This window comes from Anarrhichthys ocellatus, unplaced genomic scaffold (assembly GCF_004355925.1).
Source record: "Anarrhichthys ocellatus isolate YVR2014 unplaced genomic scaffold, GSC_Weel_1.0 scaffold22, whole genome shotgun sequence".
Lineage (NCBI taxonomy): Eukaryota > Metazoa > Chordata > Actinopteri > Perciformes > Anarhichadidae > Anarrhichthys > Anarrhichthys ocellatus.
The window spans coordinates 6,212,619-6,238,061 of NW_022280052.1; the positions used below are offsets into that span (position 1 = coordinate 6,212,619).

The 25,443-nt window shown below is 43.8% G+C and overlaps 2 protein-coding genes across 3 annotated transcripts in view; one reads left to right on the top strand and one right to left on the bottom strand.

The window, feature by feature from the left end:
• Positions 1 to 2,057: 2,057 nt before the first annotated feature.
• LOC116390131 (profilin-2-like) lies at positions 2,058 to 8,492 on the top strand. Of its 2 annotated transcripts, none has more exons than XM_031859464.1 (3): positions 2,058 to 2,436; positions 4,870 to 5,062; positions 7,322 to 8,492. In XM_031859464.1, the coding sequence occupies exons 1-3, from the start codon at positions 2,308 to 2,310 to the stop codon at positions 7,417 to 7,419; spliced, it is 420 nt and encodes a 139-aa protein (XP_031715324.1). In that variant the 5' UTR covers positions 2,058 to 2,307; the 3' UTR covers positions 7,420 to 8,492. The 2 variants fall into 2 exon arrangements, with proteins under 2 accessions (XP_031715324.1, XP_031715325.1); XM_031859465.1 differs by lacking the exon at positions 7,322 to 8,492 and adding an exon at positions 6,977 to 7,315.
• A 733-nt stretch (positions 8,493 to 9,225) lies between these two features.
• Positions 9,226 to 25,443, bottom strand: part of rnf13 (ring finger protein 13) — a 31,804-nt gene continuing 15,586 nt past the window's right edge. Inside the window, exons 5-10 of the mRNA XM_031859463.1 lie at positions 17,149 to 17,236; positions 16,071 to 16,161; positions 15,286 to 15,391; positions 14,776 to 14,869; positions 10,645 to 10,725; positions 9,226 to 10,564 (exon numbers count right to left, since the gene is read on the bottom strand). Coding sequence (XP_031715323.1) covers positions 10,194 to 10,564; positions 10,645 to 10,725; positions 14,776 to 14,869; positions 15,286 to 15,391; positions 16,071 to 16,161; positions 17,149 to 17,236 — 831 coding nt within the window. The 3' untranslated portion in view covers positions 9,226 to 10,193. The remainder of the gene's footprint in view (positions 10,565 to 10,644; positions 10,726 to 14,775; positions 14,870 to 15,285; positions 15,392 to 16,070; positions 16,162 to 17,148; positions 17,237 to 25,443) is intronic.

A 25,443-nucleotide genomic window follows, 5' to 3' on the forward strand; every position in this document is an offset into this window, starting at 1 on the left:
TGTTATCCAGTTGTTATGATGACAATACACGATGCTAATGGCCTTGCTCAAAACCAAGCCTTTGCTAAAGCAAACAAGTTCGCTCCTTTCTGTATCTCCATGACTCATGTGCAGCCTGAGTGATATTATTTTGACGGAGCAGAAGTGCAAAACAGAGGTGGCCATGGAAAGTGACTATCCAATGAAAGAATAGGATATGGGTGTGTCTGACAAGTCCTGCTCTCTTCCTTCTGCCTGGTCAATTAATAACTTTTTTTCTGCACTCAGTCTTCCCGGGGAGGGAGAGAAGAGAAATAATTCACTGGAAGTTTCTATATAAAGATAAAACCGTCACATGGTGTAGGGCTTCAAAAAGACTTATGAAGGAAGATGTGTATGTGGTGCATGTAAATAACGAACAAGCATAACCCCTGCAGTATGAACATGAACTGAGCTCAGTGACGTTAAGTCATCTCAATTCCAGTAGTTGTCTAGTTTCTCACTTACATTTCTTTTTACATTAGTCTGAATGTTAATGATTGATTTGATATCACTCGTTGTGCATCATGCAATTGGGAGTCAGGTTTATCTGAGTGGTGAAAGTCGCTGATTAATGCTCTCCATTCACTCCTTAACTGTGGTTGATTTGAACAAGGTGCCTTTGCTCGTGTACACCTGCTCAACAGAAGTAGCTCCCAGGTGTGAACTTGTGCTACTAATGGTGAAACGGTTGAAAAAAAGTTATCAAAAGTCCTGGATAAACCTCACAGTGATGCAGCATTTCAGATACAAACTCTTAAACATTTCAGTCTTTTCTTTTCAGTTCAAATCTGCAGGGTTTAAAGTCTGTCTGTGTGTTCTACTACTTTCACAGTTAGTGCGCACAGATGAGAGGAGAAAGGGTAGGATTGTTTATTTAAAGGTTTTATTGTTTTATGTTTTAGCACTTGTTTCATGTCTCAGTGTAGGTACTGTATGTGATATGCTGGTTTCGGTTTTGTTCTTTTTATGTGAGCTCACCAAAGCAAAAACTATGCTGAAAGAGCAATAAAATGTAGAATTTTTAATAAGGTTAACAACTAACAGTGTGAACAAAACCAAATATATTTTCGTAAAAACAAGTTGCTCCCAAAAAGGCCCTATCCCACAATTCTTTACCAAGTTAGTGATACTTGGTGTAGTACACACAAGGATTTTACATTATGAAGATGTATCCCAGACTAGAATGATGGAAAACCCACAAAGAAAATGGTGAATGGAACCAACAATAACATCCCTGCTGCTCAATCTCTGGCAGACATTCTGGAGTGAAAGCTACGCTTAAAATGTAAACGTACACACATATATGGAAATACAGCTTCTCTAACACAGCGCTAAGGATGGCAGGCTCGGAGAGTCTCCCACATAAGGACTCTTCTTTAAGGAATATGAAATACTATCTATCCTTTTCAAAATGTAAGCTACTTACAGCATGATATCTCCCATTGTCCGGAGATATTTAAGCCATGTTTATTGAAGATCCAAAACTTCTCATCAGCATAATGAGTTGACTACTCAATGTTTTTACCTGTGATGAACTAGTGGCCTTTTGAGGGTGTTTTCCTGTCTTTCGGTGCTTGATGAGTGACCAAAATGACTGCAGAATTGCTGATTGTGTCCAGGTGCAAGTTTGCCCAGCTGATTAAAGTGGAGTAGCTATTACATGAATCTCAAATAAAGAGCTGGATGAAACCACATTGTGATAAATGATCAGTGGCTTCAGTGATCATCATATGTAAAAACTACTGTGGAATGTGTATTAAAATGTATATACTGTACCTTGTAAATCTCAGAGATTTACATCCGCCTGAAACTATGAAACTAACACAATTCTGATGTGCAGATTTAAATCTGTGTAAATGTGTATTTTGACTTGTTCAACCTCTAAAAAAAATCATATTATTCGTAAAACAATAACAACAATGGCAAGCTGTAACAAGTATTTCATGTCGTGGAGAACGAAATAGTCCGTCTAGCTTTTTTCCACGACATATTCATCCGCCGCGCAGTATATTAACGCGATGTAGGGCGAACAACGACGTAAGCGGAGTGATTTATTGGAGACTACACCCAAGCGCCTGTACGATTGCAACGGCTTTTTCTTCGTTTCCTAGACCAGAAGAAAGCCGAGACGTGACGGAGTCGGGGGGGGGGTTCTGCTTGTTGGAGGCCCGTTAAACCGCTGATAAATACAGCTTTCATCACCGCTTCTTCGTCGCTCAAGAGACGTTTGTGACCTAACTCGAACCCTACGTATTTTTTTTGCATCTTTGAACTAATCTCACAAACATGTCCTGGCAAAGCTACGTGGACAACCTGCTGGCTGATGGCAACTGCCAGGACGCGGCCATTGTTGGGTACACGGACGCCAAATACGTCTGGGCATCGAACGCCGGCGGTACCTTTGCCAATATGACGGTTAGTATGCTATGTGTGTCAGTATCTGTGGTGACACGGGAAGGAAAAAGTACATTTTCCATGCCGGTGCGTTTGTCTGCATAGCCGGGCCTTGTTGAATGGGGATAAGACGAGTGGTGTGTGTGTGGTACACATGGTATCCGTTGGTCACAATCCAGCTTCATTAGCACGTATGCACCGTTGCTTTTCAACCCGTCTTTGTAGTAGATTTACCATTTCTGGTAAATTAACCACACTCTGTGGTGTCAATGTTAACATTTTGTTTTTAGAAATCTCCACAAGACCAGCCGGAAATGACCAAAGCCAGTGCCGCGAACTCAAGCTAATGGGGCTAGCTAGCTAGCTAACGTTAGCTTAAACTAGCCCTGTGTGCTTGTGATGCCGGTCCGATAAGATGAGCACGTCGGACAAAGCAAACCTTTTTTTAATCTCGACCAGTGCCTAATAAATTAGGATATTTTGCTTTATAGTAGCGTTTAACTTAAGCATGCAACATCGCCTACCAATGGTATTGCTAAACATTGGTTATCAAACTACAGCTCGCGGTTATTAGCTACAATCAGGCCGGTCATCTCCTTTGGAAAATCATGATTGGCTAACGCTAGTAGCGCAGGCGCTAGCGCTGCTCACGTGCGTTCTTCACGCGCTGGCGTGCTCGGTCTTTCTCGTTTTCGCCCATTCGGCTTCTGTGAATCTCACTGCCGCTGCCGCCCCTTATTTTCCAAGATGGCGGACACTCCATTCAGTTTGTTCATTTTTGTCACGGTTAACATGTGTAGCAGTGGTCCACGTTTGAACAGTGTATATTTAAACTGCTGTACGTAAACCCGACAACGCTGCAGCGTTTAACGTTTTGTGAAGCTATCTCTGCTAAATAGTCTCTGGCGCGTCCATGGGGCTCATTTTGTCTATTAAATAAACGATTAGTCAATAATTCGAGTATTTGTGTGTGTAGGTGAATACGCAATGAGTCATTGGGTGAATCCAAAAAAACGTGTCGTGATTTTTAGCCAGAGCCTGCTGACCAGCTTGCTACCAGTGTTAGCCACCCTCTTCTCTCCAGCCCCGCGGAATTTGTTAAACAAAGCCGGTCATTGGAATGCTGAAAGTAAAATAAAAAAAAGTGCAACTACGGTACAAGTTTTCGGGAACATGGCATTGGACCTCTAAAGGCGGTAAATGTAATTAAATCGGCTGACCGGGCCCATACATGCTGCTAGCCGCCATGCTAACGCTATGTGAGCTAACGTTAGTAGAAATCCTTTGAGTTTCTCGTGTTTTCCTGAAGGAGTTTCTGTGCCATGACTGTGCACTTCTGGTGTTACAGGGCGACGCCTTTTGTTCTGTAGATCGGTTCAAATAATAAACCTTAAAAACATTACAATGCGGTCAAATGCCACTTTTTTTTTTTTTTTTTTTTTTTTTTTTTTTGTACAAGTAAGCAGTAGTGGTCTCAAAAATATAATAAACGTAGACATACATTTTTGTATCTGATTTTTCACCATTGTGTTTTTGGCAGCTGGACTGGATGGGCCTCTGAGATTTCAGGACTTGCCAGCTCTCGTATATTGGAGTCTGCTGTGTCTTTAAACAGACTGGACATCCTTTCTCACTAGTTGCAGTACTCTATTATCTACTGTTGTCACTACTCCTGACCACCTTGGCACATTTAGAATAAAAAAAACAGTATTGAATGCTAACCCCTTTTCTTGGAAAAATAGTAAAGTAGACTTGAAGGTCTTTTTTGTGTTTTGTAGATGAATGTTTTGTACATCTTGATAAAGGATTTAATCATTTAGATTTGTGTTGCTACTTGTGATGTTCTGGTGTAAATGTATACGCTTCATACATTTCACATTTAGCTGCTGCACTAGAAACTGGTCCAGCATTAGCACATGCTTTAATTCCTAGATTACAACAATTGCATGTAGTTGATACAAGGAGGGAAAGGTTAAATTTGACTAAATATTCATTCTGCTAGGATGTATGACTTCAAGGAAATCCTTAGATGGCCATCTGTAATGTAACCTCATTCAGTCCACGCAATGCTCTTTTTCTAAATTTGAATCCAACATGTACACTTAAATGCATATCTTTTCATAAGTGCATATTTTATGAGTGAGTTGTTGTGTTGTGAGAGTTAATGGTCAACGTCACTAAATAATTGTAGCCCTAGTATTTAAATGCCTAAAAACATGAATAACTGAGGAAAACAAGGATCTAAGAGGCAGAGTAATAAGCTATTTATTTGTATAGCGCTTCATCTCAAAAGGCTTCACAGTGCCCGCACTTTATGCAATAATTGAGAATTATGTTGGAGTATAATGACGGCCACAAAAAAGAACCACAAAAGACTTGAGTCTCTGTCTGCATTAATCATTTATAGAGTTGTACTTGACTTCTTGATTTTTGTGTCCCCCCCCCCCCCCCCAGCCTGAAGAAATTGACGTGTTAACAGGAAAGGACCGCATGGGATTCTTCACCACTGGGATAACCTTAGGCAATAAGAAGTGCTCTGTAATCAGAGACAGCATCCAAACTGACAGCGACTGGACAATGGACATCCGGACAAAGAGTCAAGGAGGAGAGCCAACATACAACATTTCTCTAGGCAAAGCCTCCAAAGGTGAGCGCCACATTCAGTGTTGGTTACAGTTTAGTAGTGCTGCAGTGACAGCGTAGCCTGCTTTGACATAGCGCCATTAGTTTAGCTACATTTATAAACTTGTCGTCCGTGCATGTGTGATAGATCTTGAATGCGCCTTTCCTCAATATATGACACCGGTGTTGAATGTATGTAACTCACAGGATGTTACCATTGGATGTCATTTTATTACAATGGGAAACTGCATCTCTGCTAAGTGTAATACTTTGATAGAGGTAAGGGGCAGATTCATATCAGAAGGGTGATGGTAAAATGGAAATTCCTTTTGAAGTATCAGTCTTCCATGCTAATTGTTGAGCTAATTATAGCAGTATTGCAGTGTAATATAATTTTTGTGTGTTTTGTTAGCGTAAGGAAGACTAGACAGCTTACAGATTAACTAATAACAATCCTAAATTATTGCGAACAAGTTTGTCATATGTTCCCCTCTTTGGTATCTATCTTGTATAAGTTCTCTAGAGAGATTTAATGTTTCTGGGCTCCTGACTTATTGATTAATTGAATAAATTATATTAGTCCAGACTTTCACTAAACTACCATGTGTTAACACGGGATAGATGCCTACATATTTCTTTTACAACAGAAAGCGTTCAATGTTCTGTCAAAATGGACATTTTGGAGGCGACGCGCTTTACATAAGAAACAATCAATACCTAAATTCTTACCTTTTTTCTTTATGGTACAAAGAGAAGTCGAGTTAAGTCTCTTTTTTTAGGAGTTTGCCTGAAAGTTGTGAGTTTTCATATTTCCTGTATGGGCCCCGATGCCCTGTCCTCCCCACTACTAAAACTTAAAGGTGAGACTGCAGCTGGTTCCTATTCTCCACACACTGGGCCAGGACTTCCTAAAAACTATCTTAAGTGCATGCATCTTCCTCTTTCCTGGTTAACACACTCTCTACCCTCAAGTTATGAATCTTCACCTGCTTCCACTCTATTCCTGGTGAAAGGCTTATTCAGGGCTCTAATGTGTATTGAGGAGAGGTACCATGAAGCATGTTGTGTCTGCATGGTTGTTGGTATCCAGTAGGACCTTCACTTTCCTAGTCTTTGCTGCTGGCATTGTGTGTGTTGATTACAAATGAAACTAAGACGAGTGCAATAAACTCAAAGTACAGACCGGGATTTGAACACCCAAGCTACTTAAAGCTGTCACACACCCAAACAACCTGGTTGCTTGTCTAAAGTGAGCAAGAAGCTGATTTAGCAAAACATTTGGATGAGTAAACTTAAATTTACCTCCTGACAGGTGTGCAAGCTTTGGCTGTGACTTGCTGTTGTAGATGTGTAGGAGTAATGTCACTCAATATATTGTCCAGCCCTAGTGTACATTTTATATTTACTTTAAGGAAAGAATACACTGAAGCACTCTATGTTGGATTCAGCCATTTTCAAAAAAATAATGGAACTCAATCTGACTATCTTAACATGAATTTGTGAAAGTTTGTGTAGCTGTAGCCCAACTCAGTCAATACTGATCCTTGCCGTGAGGCTAGTGCACAATGAGCTCCCTTCTAATCAATAGTTCATGATGTATCAAACATTGCTTTCATTCTAAAATGACACTTCAACTACAGCTCTGAGCCTCTGCTCATCCCAAGTGTAGAGACTGAAACAGCTTTGCATGCATCCTTTACATGTGTGCTCCCGCTGTACTTTCCCTCTTCCTAATTGTAATGTCTTGTTTCACCAGCAGCAAGGGTCTGAAACTGAATGTTTAGGCTCGATGCCGCCTTCAGCCCGAAGCTCCACTATGGTTTCTGTGCATCGTGCTGCTCTGTAGCCGTCTTTTCCGCCTGCTGCTTCTGGCTCTTCTCTTTTCACTGTGTGTTCTGTGCACCTTCTCTAAATGTCCCTTCTGTCTCTTTTCTTTCAGTCTTGGTCTTGGTAATGGGCAAAGAAGGGGTCCATGGAGGCGGATTGAATAAGAAGGCATTCTCAATGGCAAAATACTTGAGGGATTCAGGGTTCTAGTTTAGTTTTCACGTAGCTTATGTGGAGAGTTGAGGGAGAGGAAAAAAACAAAACTTTAGAAACAAATTACTGTCGAGCCCACGTTTCACCCAAACTGAGCATTTCTAACAAAGCGATGGTTTAGGCTCCGTTCTCAACCATGTAGCCCCACATTTAGCAGGGTGGCAATAACAAAGTATATTCTTTTCCAGTCCTGCTATCACCATGTCTGTTCATTTATTTTGTTTTTTTTCCTTGTGTACTCCAGCATTGGTTGTTGTCATGGGGAAGGAAGGTGTCCATGGAGGGAAGCTCAACAAGAAAGCATTTGATATGGCTGATTACCTGAGGAAGTCCGGATACTAAAGCAGCCTGTACCCAGCCACCTAACAGCTCACCCTTACCACCCTGTTGCATTTTACACTACTCCAGTCCTAGTTGGTAGCTTCATTTTTTTTTTTTCTGCCTTCTCTCCTCCCCCCTTTGTTCTCCCATATGTTCCCCTCTTCCTGTCCCCTCAGCACACCTGTGCTGTGTCCTCTTGAGCACTACAAGTTGATCCATAGCAAAGAGAATGTTGCTAACAGGATGTCATGACAAATCTGTACAGCTAAGAAAGATCTGGCAAAACATTCGAGACAATAAAAGCTTTACTGTCAATTTGAAGTAGATGATTTTTTTTCTTTCTCTCTGTCATGGTGCCCATTACTTAATCTCTCCCAAACCCGACCGTACACACTCCCCGAGCAGCCGACGACTTAAGCACTTGAGCGGTAACCAAGCTCATCGTGTCTTCCTGTTTAATTTCCACCATCGTGTGGAAGGGGAGACTGCGAATGTCGGTCCACTGTTTCCCCTCCCCCCCACACTCCCTCCTGCCAAAAACGACTGCATTTGTACAAACCATGCTGTGTTGACAACTACAAAACTGTGGAATAAATTGCCTTTTACTCTCTAGTCAGCTGAGCTCTGGGGTATCACACGGTCTGGCAGCACTGCTAACTGTAAAACCTTTCAAAAGTAGAAACGACACTCAATGGGATTGGTTGGAACAAAGACTCTTCTGGTTGTCTTGTTGAAGCTTAACTGCAGAACCTGTGTATCCTTGTGCCATAATCGAGATCTGTTGCTGTCCTAACATGGATCTTGTCCACTAAAGAATCCTTTCATTGGCACTTTTTTTTTTTTTTTTTTTTTTTTTTTTTTTTTTTTTTTTTTTTTTTTAGCTTCAGCTCCAATGTTTGGGCCTTGTGGGATCTGTGTACTCGCTACAAAATAAAGTTTCAAGTCCTGTTTATGTTCATTTCCTTTTCCGTCACTTTGTTTTTTTTTTTCTTTTATTTAATACATCTGATTTCATATGCATAAAACCAAGAAATGCCATAAATTGATTTATCACCTTGTTTACAGACAGATCAAATAAATTTATTCCAACCAGATAAAAGTTTGCTGTCTTTTATTATGTACAGGATTATTCTTTTTACATTACTTGCATTATGAGACGATGCCACGCTTGGCTTAATACAATGACAAACGGGGAGCCTGCTTGGCTGGCTCTGTCTGGAAGGTCAAAGTAAGTTTAAGCCTCATCGAATTAAGACCAAATGTTAGTCTAGAATTTAGTGCTGCATCATTAACCGGACCAGGACGGGCCTCTTTGTTCTGAGTTATTGTAAAGATGTTCATTAAGTTTCAACCTGAGGTCAACTCTTGAGCTGGTGTGCAGCTTTTGATATCAGATGGAGGTTTGAAACTCGACATGGATAAGATGTCATTGAAGTGTTGAACATCCAGGATGTCTCCTAAATGGACCATGGGGATGTTGTCTTAATATTTTGGGGTGTTTAATGCATTTTTATGAAATGGGTAATGTGAAATTAAATGCAACAAAGGTCCTCTGCAAACCTCCATCTTGAGAAAACCCGCTTGAGTTTCCAGTGTTTAACGGAGGAGTCGGTGACATCTGACGAGTGTAGCGGTGCCGTGCAAGACTTCAGTCGGGCCGATTGTATCAGATAATCGGCTCATTACTGAACATGGTGAACACTGCAGCTGTACATTTTGTGACAAATCTTCAGACAACACTGGGAACTAGTAGGACGAATGTTGGATTGTTCGCCATATTACAATATATTTTCTGTCAAACTGAGTAAATATGTCAACCATGAAAAGTTTCCTTGTCGAGTGTCATTTTCCTTTTATTGAAGTAAATTTGTATTGAACAGACGTACATGAGCAGGAAAACACTGACGAGACAAAATACATCAACTGAAAAAGGCAACAGGTTTCATGAACAAAAACAACCGATCAAGCCACATGACAAAGATTATACTATAAACTGCATTAAAATGGGAGATGGTCAGTTAAATGTGTATTACAAGGCCTATCCACAAATAACCGCTCGTGTTAAATGGAGTGATCGGTCTGAAGTTCGCCACAGGCAGCGTGGACATACTTTCCACTCGTGTCTCTCCACATCTTAAACAGAATGTGACGTCACAAGGAGAGCACATTCTTCACTGCAACAGATAAACCGTGGCACAAAGTGCAGGCTCCTTCACACACGACGCTAGAAATAAATTGGCAAAAAAACCATATTGCTGTGGCTTTAAATCTTTCTACACTTGCTGAATGTTTAATTGTTTTACAAAAAGGATGCTGCATAGCGCGTTCAAAGAGTGTCGGTGTAGCAGGAACATGTACAACAATGAAACTTTCCCCGTCGTGTGAAACATGTGGGTTAGGAGATAATCAAAGCTGTAACTTATTGTGATTTATACTTTTTATATACACTTTATAAATGAAGAAGCGTGATCTTGTGTGTCTGGGACTTTCCCGCTCATTTGTGCAAATCTTTTATATGAGTAAGTACAGTATAAAAGTCTACTGTACATCAGTGTCTGTCAGATCTACGGCATGCTCACTGACTCGCTGTCACAATCAGCCCTTTATCCGAAATCATGTAAAAAAAACAATTTAATATTTGTAACTGAACTTATAGGGCGGAGATAAATTACAATGTCTTGTAAGCAGTGACAGAAAAGACGAAACTGTTTCGTGACCCCCCAACAAAAGTCTCTGCAGGCGGAGAGGTTTGGGAGGGGAGGGGGGGGATTCGGTGACCAATCGGGTCGGCCGGATCAAGCCCGGGGCGGGACGTGCTCGAGGCCTTCGGAGCACGGCTGCTGCATCTGCACCACCACGGTCTCCACCGTCACCTCCTCCTCGCTGTCGCTGCTGTCCAGCTCGTCGTCCTCGTAGTCGGAGGACTCCTGGTCGGGCTCCGAGCGCGACGCCCCCGACATGGTGCCGAAGGAGTGGGCGCTGGTGGAGGCCAGGGAGCGCAGCAGGGGGGTGCTCTCCGACACCTCCTCGTTCTCGTCGGGGCCGCTCTCGCCCTCCTCGGAGTCCGAGTCCGAGTCGCCCTGCGAGGGGACCACCTTCTGCTTGCACACCGGACACGTCTTCTTGGTTTTGGTCAGCCAGGGGTCCACACACTTACTGTGGTACGCTGAGGACAACAAAGAAAGGGTTATTCACATTCTGAATAATGAGTCAATGAGTCAACATTTTACGGGTGTTGAGACTCACCGTGAGAACATGGCAGGACTCGGAGTTTGTCCCCTTCTTCATAATCGTCCAGGCAGATGGCGCACACATCATAGTTGTCCCCTGTGTCAAAAAAGACGAGACACATTCATCTTCTGACTGCTTTTATTATGTTCATCAATTCCTAGTACAAAAGTAATGTTTGTTCAAACATTGAAGAGGTATAATGTAAGGTGTGGCCGTCCTATGAGTGTGTTAATCCACTATGAACCATGCAGTTATGAAAAATAATGCATAAAATAGTTAGTTCGGGAAACTAGGTTTGTGAAATGGGGTGCGAGTGTTCGGCAATCAGGACCTCCCACTGCTTCATGAGTCTTTCATTTCCTTAAATTGTCTAAACGGAGTCACTTTCCCACATACAGGATGTCCCGACACCGCTACAATGCACAGCGCTGCATCTCTGGACGTTACAGGAGGTGCAGCATCATTTTTTTGGAGAACTAAAAGCTCAGGAATTTATCAACACACTCCCCTCTGACATTCCTCAGCGTTCTTCTCATTTTCCTTCCCTTCCTCTCGCCTGCCCGGGCTGTGGGTCCGTGTGTGTTTACGTAAGCTCTAAATGAGCATGTTTTCCCCGACTCGGCTCTCCGTGTTCGTGCCAGGGCTGCATGTGACCGTATAAGGATGGAGTCATATCGACCAGCCCCCCCTTCCTTTTCCCTCTGAGCGTCAGCAACTTCAACTCATGGCAGTGTTTTCAACTACCACTCCCTCTTCACACTTTTAGCTCCGTTTCTTCCTCTGCCTCTCCCTCACTCACCATCTCCACCGATCTTGTTATTACCCGAGACTTCTCTAAGCAAGCCTCCATTTTTCCCCCTCTCTTTCTCACCCTCCCAGGCCAGTGGAGGGGGGAGAGAGAGAGAGAGAGAGAGAAAGAGAGAGAATGTTTGTGCAGGCTTGGATCCAGTGTACACTCAGGAAATGCTGAGCTATTCTGAGTGAAGCAGAGAGAAAAGGTTCAGTGGCTTTCTGAACTCAGAACTTTGTTGTTTTTTTTTTTACAACCTGGGTCTCTTGTGGTTTGGTCCATTACAGTATTACGGTAATAACAACAACATCGTCTGGGTTAACTGGCCCAGGACTGTGTCGAGTGAGAGCCACGCAGCGTTCTGCAGCAGAACATAACTCACAGTGTCGTCCCTCCTCATTGAACACATTACAAGCTTCAGTAATGTCGTCCCTGTGACCCGCACACGTGAGTCTCACAGGTACAGTACGTGTGTGTCAAGAGCAGTGCTCGTTTTTAGAGAGAATAGAGCAAATATTAAAAACGTGTATAAATAAATACATGCTCAGCAGCAGCGAGACACCTGTGAAAGAACGGCTCAATAAAACCATTTCTACCAAAGTGTTTAAACGGTGATCAATACAAGTCTGTGTGTGGTTTCTCTGTGTTTTGAGTCAGATTTGAAGTTGGGTGGTCAAATTTATTTTTCAAGGCCAATCGAAAACTTCTCGATCATGTTTTTCAGATGCTGGGAATCCCTTACGTGAGCGTTTTTGGGGCATCTTTAATTACTCACCTCTCCTCCCCCACTATGTTTCATCAATCAGAGGAAACCACACTGTCCCACAGCTTCGGGTGAATTGGAAGAGAGGGTGACAGAATTTAAAAAAAAAAAAAGGCTTCTGCACAGTTCGTCGCTGGTTGAGCCAACCGGATGAGGGCAACTGGCACTGAGGCCAGTGAACTGAGAGACAGAGAGAGCTCCTCTGTACTGACATCAACATGCCTCACACACACAGACGGCTGAGACACTGCAGCTGCTCTGTTCACTGCTTGTGTGTGTGTGTGTGTGTGTGTGTGTGAGTGTGTGTGTGCGCGCTCAGCTCCCCGCCTATGGTTTGGAAGAGGAACGCGGCGTAGGGGAGGGATCAGACTGGAGTTCAGGGGTCAGAGGGAGAGTCCAGCCTCTCGGTCTAATGAAGGGTCTAAAACAACCCCCCTCGTTTTCCTCAGCCAGTTTGTGTGTGTGTGTGTGTGTGTGTGTGTGTTCACAATTTCTGGCTTTAACGGCTGCTAGACGCCGGTTGTTGTCGAAACTCACCACCCAGAGGGGCCAAAAATCACCGTCAGCCTAAGTGAGGATGACGCAAGGCTCTGCAATAAAAGCAGAGCGTACGTCAAGTTAATGGCGGAGCGGCGCTGTGCGCCGACAGCTGTGGCAGCTGGTGTTACATAACGCTGAACATTTAGACGGATCTCCCGTCGCATGCTGCTGCTCAGACCGGTATTGTGCGCGAATTACACGCGTACCATGGTTTCATTAAGGCATTGTGCAGCGTCCATAAAGACTGCCTTTGTGTGAGCCACTATTCACTGCAGCCTGTGAAGTCTATTTCCATACATGCAGGTCTGACATTATCACCACCTCTGGCCCAAATCTGCATGAGAACTGTGGAGGTAAATATCAATGGTTGAACTTGAATACATGCTCAACAGCAGTAGCAATAAAGATTTGAAAAGGATGTAAACAAAAAAACAGCTCAATAAGAGCACGACTGACGAAGTGTTTGCCTCTGAAACAAACCAATGGAATCCGAATATTAGATTGTAAAAAGCGGTCTCCGTTTTAGGCTGCTTACTGGTTTCTGACGGGAAGTTGTGACTCGTAGCATTTGGGTTTAACAACTGCAGAAAAGTGAAATAACCTATTGAGATTTTCTATTTTCTATTTCAAGAGACAAGTGGCCGCTATAGAAACTGCAGCGTCAGACATTCGCACAATGGCTTCAACATGTAAAGTTGCTTTGAAAGCCACACTAACATCACAGTGCTCCTGTAGTACTCCCAGAGACCTGTAAACAGACTTTGATGTTCATGATGGTCTTTTAATAAAGACATTTTCAATAATTGCAGACTTGTAACACCCACAGAGCAAGCTCCTATGACACCCTCATGCTCTCTGATCGTGAGTCAGCTAGTGAGCCTTTATAAAAAAAGAAATACTTCCGAGCAGTTAAAACCGTGGTTATTGAGTAAAAACCTTTTTGGTGACGAGTACATCAACCATTATCCAGGTGTTGAGCTCATTTCCATGACAGTACATTGACAGAAAAGGAAGTCGTTTCTATTATCAGCGGTCCGACAATAAACCGCATTGGAACGCAGTTTCCCAATGCTCTCAGGCCCTCCCCACGCTCACAGCCAGGACACTTTGCCAAGCTAGCCTTTGCTCCAGAGTGCCCGGCCTTAAAATGTGCTTAGGTAGAGATTTGGTGTCCCCTTCCTGTGCTCTGACTCAGCTGACAGGAGTGCAGAAGCCGCCCCTGGAGGCCCTTTCCTGGACATCCTACCTCCCTGTAGCGGTGCCTGGTGGAAACCCTGAGTCAGAGTGGGCATAAAAAAAAAAAACCCACAGAGCCTGACGTGACAAGAACAGCTATATGAGCAACACATGCTGCTTTTAGCTGGTGTGTCGCACGTGCATCCGTTTTTCTGCCAAGGCCGGGGGGGTGGAACAGCAGCTCGACTCATAGCGCCCTCCATTAACAGCTTTGCGAGGGGGGGCGCTACTTATCATGCACCAGCCTCGTCTCCAAAGCTCCTCGGTGTTCCCCAGCACAGCTGATTGAAGCCAGGAGTTTTCCAGTTTGCAAAAAAAAAAAAAAAAAATCGTACTTGGCCGTAGCACAAAGTGGATTTGCATTGCAAAACAATGCTATAGCCTCTGTGTCACGCAAAGATCTAGTGCTCCACCGTCCTCACAAACCAGCAGCACAACACGTCTGAGATAAAAAACAACTAAATACACTTCTACACTTCACTTCATAAACCCCCGTCATGCCTCTGGCATGAGACTACATTCCAGACCGTCAGTCACGTGTCCAGTCACAACAGAGAGGAGCTCTAATCTGCCACGGAGGGCTTTGTGGAAAAATCAAGTCCATATTAATCCGATTAGCTCCGGGGAGGAGTGATGTGTCGTAATGCATTGATGACATCGCTCCTCTGGGCTTAAACATGTGACAAAGAGCGGCACGGTACAGGAGGACGTAGCATCTCTACGGTTCATAGTTCAGAGTGAGTGTGTACTGTAAATGACTTAGAGATGGAGATGATACAGTCACAGGTACTTGAGGTGTCTGAGATGGCCTCCATACCTTTCTTGTACTTGTGGATGGGAAGTTTCTTGAGCTGATCTTTACGCAGGCGGCTCCTCCGAGCCCTGTGTCGGTCCTGGACAAACTTGGTGATCTAGGAATGGCGGAAGAAAGAAAGATGTCAGAATGCTTTTAAGATCAGTGCGTTTAAAACACACACACACACACACGCACACACACACACACACACACACACACACACACACTTTCTTGTCCAGGTGCTGAGTCCAAAAAACTGTAACTGTGATTTCTGTCACATTAGGAGAAGTGTGATGTTTTGAGCTAGATGCCAGTTTGGTACCTGACGAAGGACCAATCTCAAAACTGAAAATGTTGTACTTTTCCTACTGTAATGGAGTAGACATTTTAAAAAGGAATGGTTAACAGTGTTGCGAGGACTCAGGAGGCAAAACTCCTTTAGAATACCAGCCGGTAAAATTAAAATCACTGCCTTTAAATGTGCAGCGAAGTTCATCAGGAGAATGTACTTTGCGACAAAGATCTACCTACCATGAAAACAACGATGAGGATGAGGCAGATTCCCACGATGATGAGGAAGGGGATCAGGTAGTATTCCAGCGGCAGGCTGAAGTCTGGCATGAGGACCACGTGGCCCCTAGGAGAACAAGCAGAGCCACGGTCAGGTGTTGACAGGTAACACAGACACTCTGAGCGAGGCCCCCACAGACGCTGTGTGGAGGTTTCATCACGGCCATTGCATTGTTCAAAAACTGCGGCGTGAACGGTCACACACACACACGGGGCCCTCTATCAACGTAGTGACATTTCACACGATGAGTTACTGGGGGGACTACTTCTTCTCACAGAACTGCCTCTACAGCAGACATATCACTGCACGACCAACTCGGTCCACACTGACAGAACGCTGCCAAGACCATGTTTGGTGTTCATTCCTCTGCAGAAGTCTTGGGAATAACCCTCAGTGTTTGGATGGTATCTGACAAGCACCACACACACACACACACACACACACAAACACACACACACACACACAAGCACACAGCTGATTTAAATCTTAAATGCTGTGTGACTCTCTGGGCTCCTCTGACAGGCTGAGACATTTCATTACCACATCAGCAGCAGCGACAACTACTCATCACAAGACGAATCCTCCGCCTTGCTCTGGTACAGTCCACGCTGCATTACTCTACAACAATATGACATTCAGCTGGTCTGGAAGAAGCTGCGCAGAGAACAGACCTGCTTCTATTTATTTATTTATATATATATATATATATAATGATGATGATGATGGGAAATGTGTTGAGACTTACCCTTTGTCGTACGTGAAGTCTTCTTTCAGAGAGTTGGCGGTTTGTTCGCTCACAAACACCGAGGGAATACCTATCTGCTTCATAATATCGACTGAAAAGGGAAACATAAAACATTTAATATATCTTATGACTGTATATTAATGCCTAAATCCTCTGAACGATCTTGAAACGTGCTCTTGAGGCCGGTGTTCAAAATCAAAGACACTGAGAAACTTATTTAAATGTGTCAGGATTTGACAAAAAAAGTTAACTCGAGGAACACTTACTTCCTCTCTCTGGAGGTTTAACTACATTAAACAGTCTTCATCAACTGATGGAGTTTGCTTAAAGTTCTTCAACGCATGATGAAGCTCGTGAGAAGCGGCTGAACTACAGCTGCAATGATTAGTCAATAATCATTTTGGTTGATTGCCAGAGAATCATTTAGTCATTATTTAGCAAAAAAAAACAATACCCCAAAACTCACTGGTTCCTGCTTCTCAAACCTTGTTTCATTGAAAATAACATGTGTTTTTGACTGTTGGTCAGTCAAAGCAAGCAATGGCTGATGATGGGCAAATGTCATTTGCAGATTCATTGATAAAAAAATGGAAGTAGTAACACATTTGAGCCTGTTAAAAAATGTCTGTTTGACCGTCCGACTTCGGTTGACGCATACCGACACCTTCAGTGAGCCGAAGAAGCGACAGGAGAAATCCCTCGACTGACTGGCTTCCCCCAGTGACATAAACCATCAGCTTGTGACATCCACTCATCTAGAGAAGCACTTAATCAGGACGAGAAGCCTTCATGGGTAGTTTATGACTGTGCTGCAACCCCCTCGAGTGAGAATATATGCGATACCTCTACTGAGAGAAAACCCCGGACACAACATGGATTCATGGGCAGGGCATCGTATACATCTTGAGACTTGAAATAAACTTCTCAGCATAAAACTGCCTGACCTTTCTCCTCAGGCTCAGGGTTTAAGAGAACAACAAAGCACATCCTCTGTCAACAGAGGCCCGTAACCAGGCGGCAATGTGCGATGCTAAATGCTTAAGTGCTACAGAGGAGAAAATAAAATGTGGTTACTTACGATCATTAGATCCCATGCTGATTAAGTCATCAGAGACCACATTGTGAACAATGGCGGCCTTGTATCCGGCTTTCTGAGCATTGAGGACCTGCGAGGAGACAAAAAACATTTGCATTCCGATTATTAAATGGCTATTAGTTGGCTAGCCTCAGCTGCTGCTAGGCTAAAGACTAACAAACAGCCTTAGGTGAAGGTGGGATGTGAGAGAACCGGGGTTCTGTCTCAGATAATGTGACCAGATCTGATTTCCAGCAGCACCAAACCACATTCGACACGACTAGAGGCGTGGACGACTCTGCATCGAGGCAGTGACGGAACATAGTCGGGAGTTTGGTTTTATTTCCACCAATATCAGCTGCTGTGTTTCAACAATGTTGGGCTGAGAGAAAGCCGAGGGTGCGATACATTGAGATGCACCGAGAATCGTTGCGCATTGGAGTCGACGACGGGTGGGTCGTCATAGAATGGTTTCATACCTCTTCATAGCTCTGATAGAAACCCGCTGTGGTTAGGAGGGAGCGCTCTCTCTTATTCTGCTTCGAGGCTTTTAGCGATGGTTCACATGCACCAGTCATCGTCCAATCTGAAAGGTACGATCCATTCTCTCACGTCGGCTTTACAAATGTACCACTTCCAGTTTGATTATGCTCTCTACTGCCCATATGACCCGAATGTATGATCTGGCTTTCCCAAAAGGAGAATGAATAGTGCAGTCTAAGGGGACAGCGGAGACCACAGTTAATAGGAGCTCTGTGGCTTCACGGTAGCATTCGACAACATGTTTACGGACCGTTTTTCCCAGAAAGTGTTTGTAGGAGACAAGATGTTTGCATTTCACGCCCCCCGACAGCTCGCTCCTCCATGATAAACACCGACTGCTCATCGAAGCAGGGCGAGCTGTAACCAAAACAGGAAGTGTTCGGTTACAGGACGGAAGCAGCGGCCCAAAGAAAGCTGGAGTGGCAGAGTGGGCTGAAGGTTAGAAGAGAAAGTACGACAAATGCAGAGATACAGCACACTGATTTTGCTCAATTCGATTTTATCTTGGCCGCCTCTTCTTGCTATTAATGTGCCGCACTTTATTTCATATAGGTGGTTGTATATATATTTCATAGAGGTCACAGGTTTTGATCCCGACAAACAGCATTGTGCCCTGGAGCAAAGCACCCGAGGCCAGACCTGCTCACTCGTGACGAGCTCCGACTATCTGTTCACAATAATTTCAGGCAAAACTTGTTACCCACATGCAAACCAAAGAGCGAGCTCAATGGCAACGCAAACACAATACAAACAGAACAAGACTGAAAGCTGTTCAACGTACACACTGATTGACAGGTCCTCTTATACAAGCATAAAGAAACACACTAGACAACTACGAACTCACAAATGTCTGCAAACAAAATAATGTTCTCATTACTCATCAACATTTTAAACATTACAATTCAGTTTGTTTTTATATATATATATATATATTTGTATATATATATATATATATATATATATATATATATATATATGTTTATATGTTCATATGTATATATGTTTTGGCACTTTCTTCTGTTCAGTTAGCCAGTATTTATCACAAGAAGGCTGCTAAGACAGTAATCACTCCTCCAGTTTGGCAAAAAGTGTAGACGTGTATATCTGTGCATGCTTGTGTGTGTGTGTGTGTGTTAAATGCGTTTAAACTGTTGCATAAACATGCCACCATGTCTACGCTCTCATTAATCATAGACGTGTTCTCTGTAGAAGTTAAGCCTCTCACTGCCGCATTATAACAGATGCTTCAGCGTTCAGTGTAACCTGTTCACAGTGTATGTGTGTGTGTGCACAGCTGTCATCCTCGAAACGGAAATTTATTTTTTATATCTGTCAACACCTATATATTAAAATTCACAAAATTGGTTCGGAAAAACATTGTCAGTGGTTTTTTTTTTTCTCTCGACTAGAAGCTCAGAAACATCATCCGAATGTTACATAACTCGATAGCTTGCAAAATCAATTCAGAAAGAATGCTGCGTTGTAAATGTGATTGTGATTACATAACTGTAATGAGACGCAAGTTGCACCAGAAAAAAACAGTCAAACAAAGTTTAAAAAATCCTTTAAAAACCACAGCACAGTCGTGCTTCCAGAAAAAGGTCACGCTGAAGACACTAAAAAGGGTTCAAACCGGGATGGCTCCCGCAGCAGAGGCCAGAGGGCCGTGTGTGCTGCATCGTGGATGCAAAGGAAACTGATGGAATGAGGCTCTTCCATCTGCGGAGCTGTTGTTGTGGCTCTGACACAGTAGAGAGCCCACAGTATCCTGTACCACCATTGTTGAGGCTGATCGCTCACAACAGATGCGGTGGAGGAAATAGGATGTGACGATATAACACCGGAATAAATCATTATGTGTTCTTACACAGACAGAGACAGACTTTGGATGGGGAAGGTTTCCTCTAAAATTGAGGGAGGGGGGAGGGGGGCAATTTGCATCCGATCACGGAAATGTCACTCTGACGCATTCAAAATAACGGTGATGCTGCAGTACCAGAAACAATACTTCTATCAGCGAAAACCATATTCTAATGTCTCCTAATATTATTCAAAATCATAAAGAATTAATGGATTTAGTTTGTTTATGATACACACAACATGAAAACTCTGCCCTAAAACCTAAACACAAAAGCTCACCTTTCTGCTATATTTTTATTTTATCTTAGACTATATTTCAAGATTTGATAATCAGACTCAACTGCCATTTTTTGACATCATAATTCAGTCTCACATTGGGTTCATGTTGGTCACTAAATTGGCTCCTATTTTAGTAGTTTCCTGACGTTCTTCGGTCCCTATTCTGCTGTCTCTTTACAGGACGATGACCTCGCAACCCATTCTTAAAACCACCTAGAAAAGCTCCGACTGCCATGTTTGTTCCTCCGACCAGGGAACCCTCTGGAATGAGCACAAGACAAGCCCTCTTTGAATCGCTGGAAGAGAAGCGGACAGTGTTTCAGATGTCTATAATAAGGCTGCAAGACCAAATCAAATGACGGGAATATGAAACATCAGATTTGGGCTCTCACAATCAAAGAGCAATGGAGTCTTTTTAGAGCTGCCATTCGGTTGCCATTTCTATAAAAATGTAGCAAATTATTGCTGAAAAAGAAGTGAGAAAGGCCGTCTGAGGTATTGTTGACACACACACCAAAACATAACATCAAACCGGAAAACACTATAGATTACATTACAGATTAATAGTGTTTAAAAGTAAAAAGAATCTATGATTCTCTTCCTTTTAAACCACTGCTGCCTGAAGCCACAGAGGAACTGGGGATGTTAATTATTACTCAGAGCACGTGCGACCCTCCCGTGGTAAATTAACACCTGACCCAAAACCAGACTGTGTGTGTGTGTGAGTGTGAGTGTGAGTGAGAGACAGAGACCAAGTAAAGATAATCAGATGAGCATGGGTCAAGATATGAAAGTCGTTTGCTCCGTTAAATAATAGAACGAGGTCCCTCACACTGACCTGAGCTACCAGTGGGTGTGTGAGTGCAGTGTGTGAGCCCTGCAGCTCGGCCAGGCCTCTCTGTACCAGCATTGTACTCTGTCGTGAAGCAAGGAAATCCATTTAGACCTGTGAGGGGTGAACCGTGTGTGTGTGTGTGTCGTGGCCTGCGTGGATGCTTATACAGGACAGCGCTGTCTTTTGTCCGCTCCCTGTCACTGTAATTGTATGCACAGGCATACGTGAAGCAGTGCGTATGGCAGCCGCAGCATTGTGTTCCCATGTGTTGTCTTGTGAGGGCGTATTGTGAAGGAGGTATCAATGGCTACTGTGTGCGTCTCGAGGCAGGCGGTCTGGATACGTGACACAAACAAAAAAACACCGGGTCTGGATGTGTGTGTATGTTTTTTAAGAAAGGAAAGTCAGCTAGGTGAAGGGGGGAGGGGGGTTGTGTCTGTGGTTGTAATGCTGTGTTCACACTATGAGCGACAACGCTGAGTCATCGTTGACGTGTCGCTCAAGCGCTCGTTGCCGTGGTTGTGTCGATAAATAGCACGGGGGACTAGCTGAAGGGCAATAATCAGTTAAAGGGTGCAGATGATACTAATAACAGTGGGGGGAGGGGGGGGGGGACCATGACCTTAACATCATGATATTATATCCAGCTGTGATTGTAAAACTCATCTCAGCCAGATGTTTAACTGATCGCTTTCATCTCCTTTCCTCTCATATTCCGGCCTGATGGTGACTGATCATCGTCGCCTGAACCGAGTCAAATGGATCCGGACACTCGTCATCTTGTGGTCGGTATAGTTAGTAGATGGCTGCGTATCAGCCCATGAGGCCTTTGTTGTGCGATGAGGGAGACAAGAAATACGATCCATGAAGTCAAATTAGAGTAACGGATGAATCCGTTAAAAGTGTCATCAGGACGAGAACACGACACAATGGTTTGTAATTCTCACACCGAGATTTCGCAACTCTAGACAATAATGAAGGCGGCAATTATTTTGATCTTTCGTCGAAACGATTTGCAAAGTCAACAGTTCAAATATGGCGGATTTAAATAGGCTGGTTCTGAATGCAGTTTTGAAGGAGGAGGAAGTAATGGAAACACTACTGTATTAACCTGAATGTGGTACGTGCCTGTAGTGTCATTTGCATCATGTTACGCCTCAACGTGTTAGTCTGCCAGTTTGTTGGAAATCAGATCATGCAAATAAGAAACTACGGTAGCAACTGCCACAAGCCAAATGTTAGCCAGCTGTGGCTAATTTGAGAAGCAGTATCTCTGGAAGGTCTGCTCCCCCCTGCTGCTGGTTTTCACAGTAAACGTAAAAAAGCCATTTTGTCTGAAGGTTGTCTAGATGCCAGTGTGTGGTCTGCGGCCTGTCTGCCTGGGATCTGCGGAGGAATTCAACCTCTGCTGCTGGTTCACCCTTGTGTTAACATGGGGCAAAGATAAGGACATTCGATGCATTCCTGAGACGGAGGAGAGGGAGAGAAAAAATAAACAGACAGAGAGGCAGAAAAAAGGGAGAGGGAGAAAGGGAACATAAGACGTGAAACCTCCGGAAAAACTAAAAAAAAAAAAAAAAAGGAAGAATGCAAGTGTGTGGCTATAAACACACTTAACAGAAGCTAACGTCAAGAATGCCTCCACCACCTCTTCTACCATCTGCAGACAATCGTGCTGAGCTGTAGCGCAAATATCCAAGTCAATTTAACAGCCTTCATCAAAGCACTTAATTGCCATTATCCCTGTGGGACCACACACATCCTGCTGTTCTCCCTCTGCACACACCCAACTCAATTATGATGGTGTAAATATCTCAATAAAAATTGTATTTTTATTTTACCAAAGAAAGTTGACTAATCAGCATCTGGCTTCTGGGTACTTTGTTTCTTGACGTGTTGACGTAGCTGCTGCCCTGTGCAGCTACAGTGGAAATACACTGAGTGCCTTCCTCAAGGGCATCTCGACATCTCGTCGCCATGTGACGGCATTACTTGGCTCCGGAAACTTCTAGCTTCCAGAGGCCACATTATGTCTTCCTTTTCTGTAGCATCGGGCCTATTGGATCGAAAACAAACAGGAAAGCATAATGACCATCTGATGCTTGTTTTCTCACTGCGGCACCCTGTGGTGTTTGGACTTGCAGCACACACACACACTGTAGGTTGTATTCACGATGTCGAGCAATTATGGATTTTTTTTAAAAGGCAGTGTGGACTCCATTTAACTGGCTGTTGTTTTTGGAGCCCTGCGAATGAAGTTGACGAGCTCCAGAAGCGTTTTGTCAGGCGGTTAAAAGCACAGTGTTACATACAGTAAAAAACACCAATAGGCACACAATTAATACGATTGTGGTATTATTATTCTGGATAATGATGACGCAATTAATACTGCGTCATTACTAAACTATCTAAAATACCTGGGAATGTCATGACATGGTTTTTTAAAGCAGTTGTTTGCTAATAAGCTTATATTTTCAATTGTATTGCCGTTACTTGTGTTATTGGCCTTAAAGAGGCGGGGCAACTTCCCAATAAAACGCTTTGGGAAACCCTGATCTGGAAAACTATTTTTACCCAATTTTCTGCTGAAGTTCCGTTTGTCCATACGAACCTGCTGAACTCTGATTGTGCATTAAGTACACTGAGGCTGTACAGAGTCTACGCAGCCGTCGGCGAGAAGGTTTGCAGCTGTTTGGAGGCCAGCTGTGTCTTTGTGTCGAGCGGCTTCCTGTGAACGCGCGGGACTGAATGAATGAGGAGGAAGGTGTCGCTGAGAAAAACAAACAAAACAATCAACTGGGAAAACGTGGGGAAAAAAAGAAGAGCATTTCAAAGTAGCTTTGCACTACAGGTCACTGAACTATTGATATTTGTGTGTGTTTGTGCACGTGTGTATGTAAGCGCGTGAGACCCGATTCGTGTTGGTCACAGCTGACTGGAGGTGTGGAAGCGGTGCCACCTGGACCGGCCTCACTCACTGGGGCTGGACTTAACCGTTTGGATGCCAAAAAGAGTTGTTGGACGAGTATATTCTGTTCATTGTAAAAACATTTCACAAGACGAGATGAATTCAAATTTCTTGACATTATCTACAAAAAGATATGATTAAAAATGGCCGCCTATGAGGGTAAATATGGCTGCACACATATCTGCCTTTCCACTCCTACACGAGCATCTGAAAAAACTGGTGGTGTGGACACAGTGTGCTGATAGCATCACTAAGTATTGCCGCATCACCACTGTGTGTGTGTGTGTGTGTGTGTGTGTGTGTGTGTGTGTGTGTGTGTGCGTGTGTCAATAACGACTGCATCCTCACTCCTGTGTGTGCATCTCCGGCCAAATTACACATCGACTCTTCTTCTCTGCCTCTCCTCCTTTTCCACCACCGACATATTTTCATCCACACAAATCTCCCTCTTTTTCCTCCTTCTTCCTCTCCTTTCCTCTCTCACCAGCCCACTGGGGTCTTTCCTCCTTCACCTGTTTTCTTATGCGTCGTTCTTTCCCCCTCCTGCCCCGTGGAGCTCAGGCAGTAGAAACGACCTGCACGGAGCCTCTCTGGTCCGCATTTGCATACTTGACCGACGCTTTGTGTAAATGAGTGTGAGCAGCACAGCACACCTTTCTCACGCATTATGGCCCATGTTTCAAGTTTTAAGTAAACTATTATATGTTGACTTTCAATTCATTCTCTTAGTCTGTGAAGCATTCACATTTGTTCTTAGGGCATTATTATTATGTTGCTGCTCTTTTTGACTGCTGCTGGTCGGCTCCTCCACGGCTCCAATGTTAACCCTAATTCATCCTTTTTCCCCCCTTCCTCTTCCTTCCTCTCCACCTCAAACTGTTCCCCCGTCATGTTTTTCCTTCTTCTTCTCCTCTCCAGACTCGTCCGGAAGTCAATTTTATGTATACAGCCCCAAAATACACCTCCTGAGTCTCCAGGGGAGAAGATTACAATACACGAAGAATGCTTGATTTGCATTAAAAGAAAGGCTGTTTTTAAGTACACCTCCATTGGTTCAAATTTCCCTAAACTGTATCAGATGCAGCTCGGCTCTGCTCCTCTGCGGTTTGGACAGCGGCTCCCAATCAGGTCCTCATTTCCTCCTCCCTTAACTTTCTCCCTCTCGCTCTGTCTCCAATGCTCCCCCTATCTTCTCATTCATCCTCATGTCTCCTCACGTTCCTCTCCTCTCCCCCACCCGTTCTCTCTTCCTACTCACAACCTTTCCCCTCCCACCATTTTGCCTCCTCTTGCCCCGCTTCCTCTTTTATTTCTCCTCCCCCCCCTCTCAAAACTCCCTGTCTTCCTCTTCCCTCCCTCTCTCCTCTCTAAATTTAACCACCTACTTCTCTCCTCTCTTTGCCCTCATTACCCTCGTTATATCCCCCCGGGCTGCCAACTTCTCCTCAATTCTGCCCGGCCCCCTTCTCTGATATTTTCTCCCGCCTTTACTCTCTCCCTTCCCCACTTTCTCATCCATGCCGCCCTCCCCCTTTCCTCTCCTTAGTATTTGAAAGGAATGCTGCACAGAGCAGAGCTGGGTTTTAGTTTCAAGGTCCAGACGGCTGATTAGATAACGAGTTCAATAAAACTGCAGGCAGAGGCCATGACTACTGATAACACCGCACAGTGCAACCACGCAACTGTGTGAGGGCATTTGCTCTAAATGTGTTGCGTATAAAGATAACGTCAATACACTTTAATGATGCTTCCTGCCCCAATTTGTTGTTATTCTTTATTCATTTTTGCGTGTGTTTGATTTAAAATGTACTGC

What these genes read in the sequence shown, in the direction of transcription:
- LOC116390131 (XM_031859464.1), top strand. Translation starts at nt 2,308, where the DNA reads ATGTCCTGGCAAAGCTACGTGGACAACCTGCTGGCTGATGGCAACTGC. An exon ending in GTACCTTTGCCAATATGACG is followed by an intron (nt 2,437 to 4,869) that starts GTTAGTATGCTA and finishes CCCCCCCCCCAG; the next exon opens with CCTGAAGAAATTGACGTGTT. An exon ending in TCTAGGCAAAGCCTCCAAAG is followed by an intron (nt 5,063 to 7,321) that starts GTGAGCGCCACA and finishes TGTGTACTCCAG; the next exon opens with CATTGGTTGTTGTCATGGGG.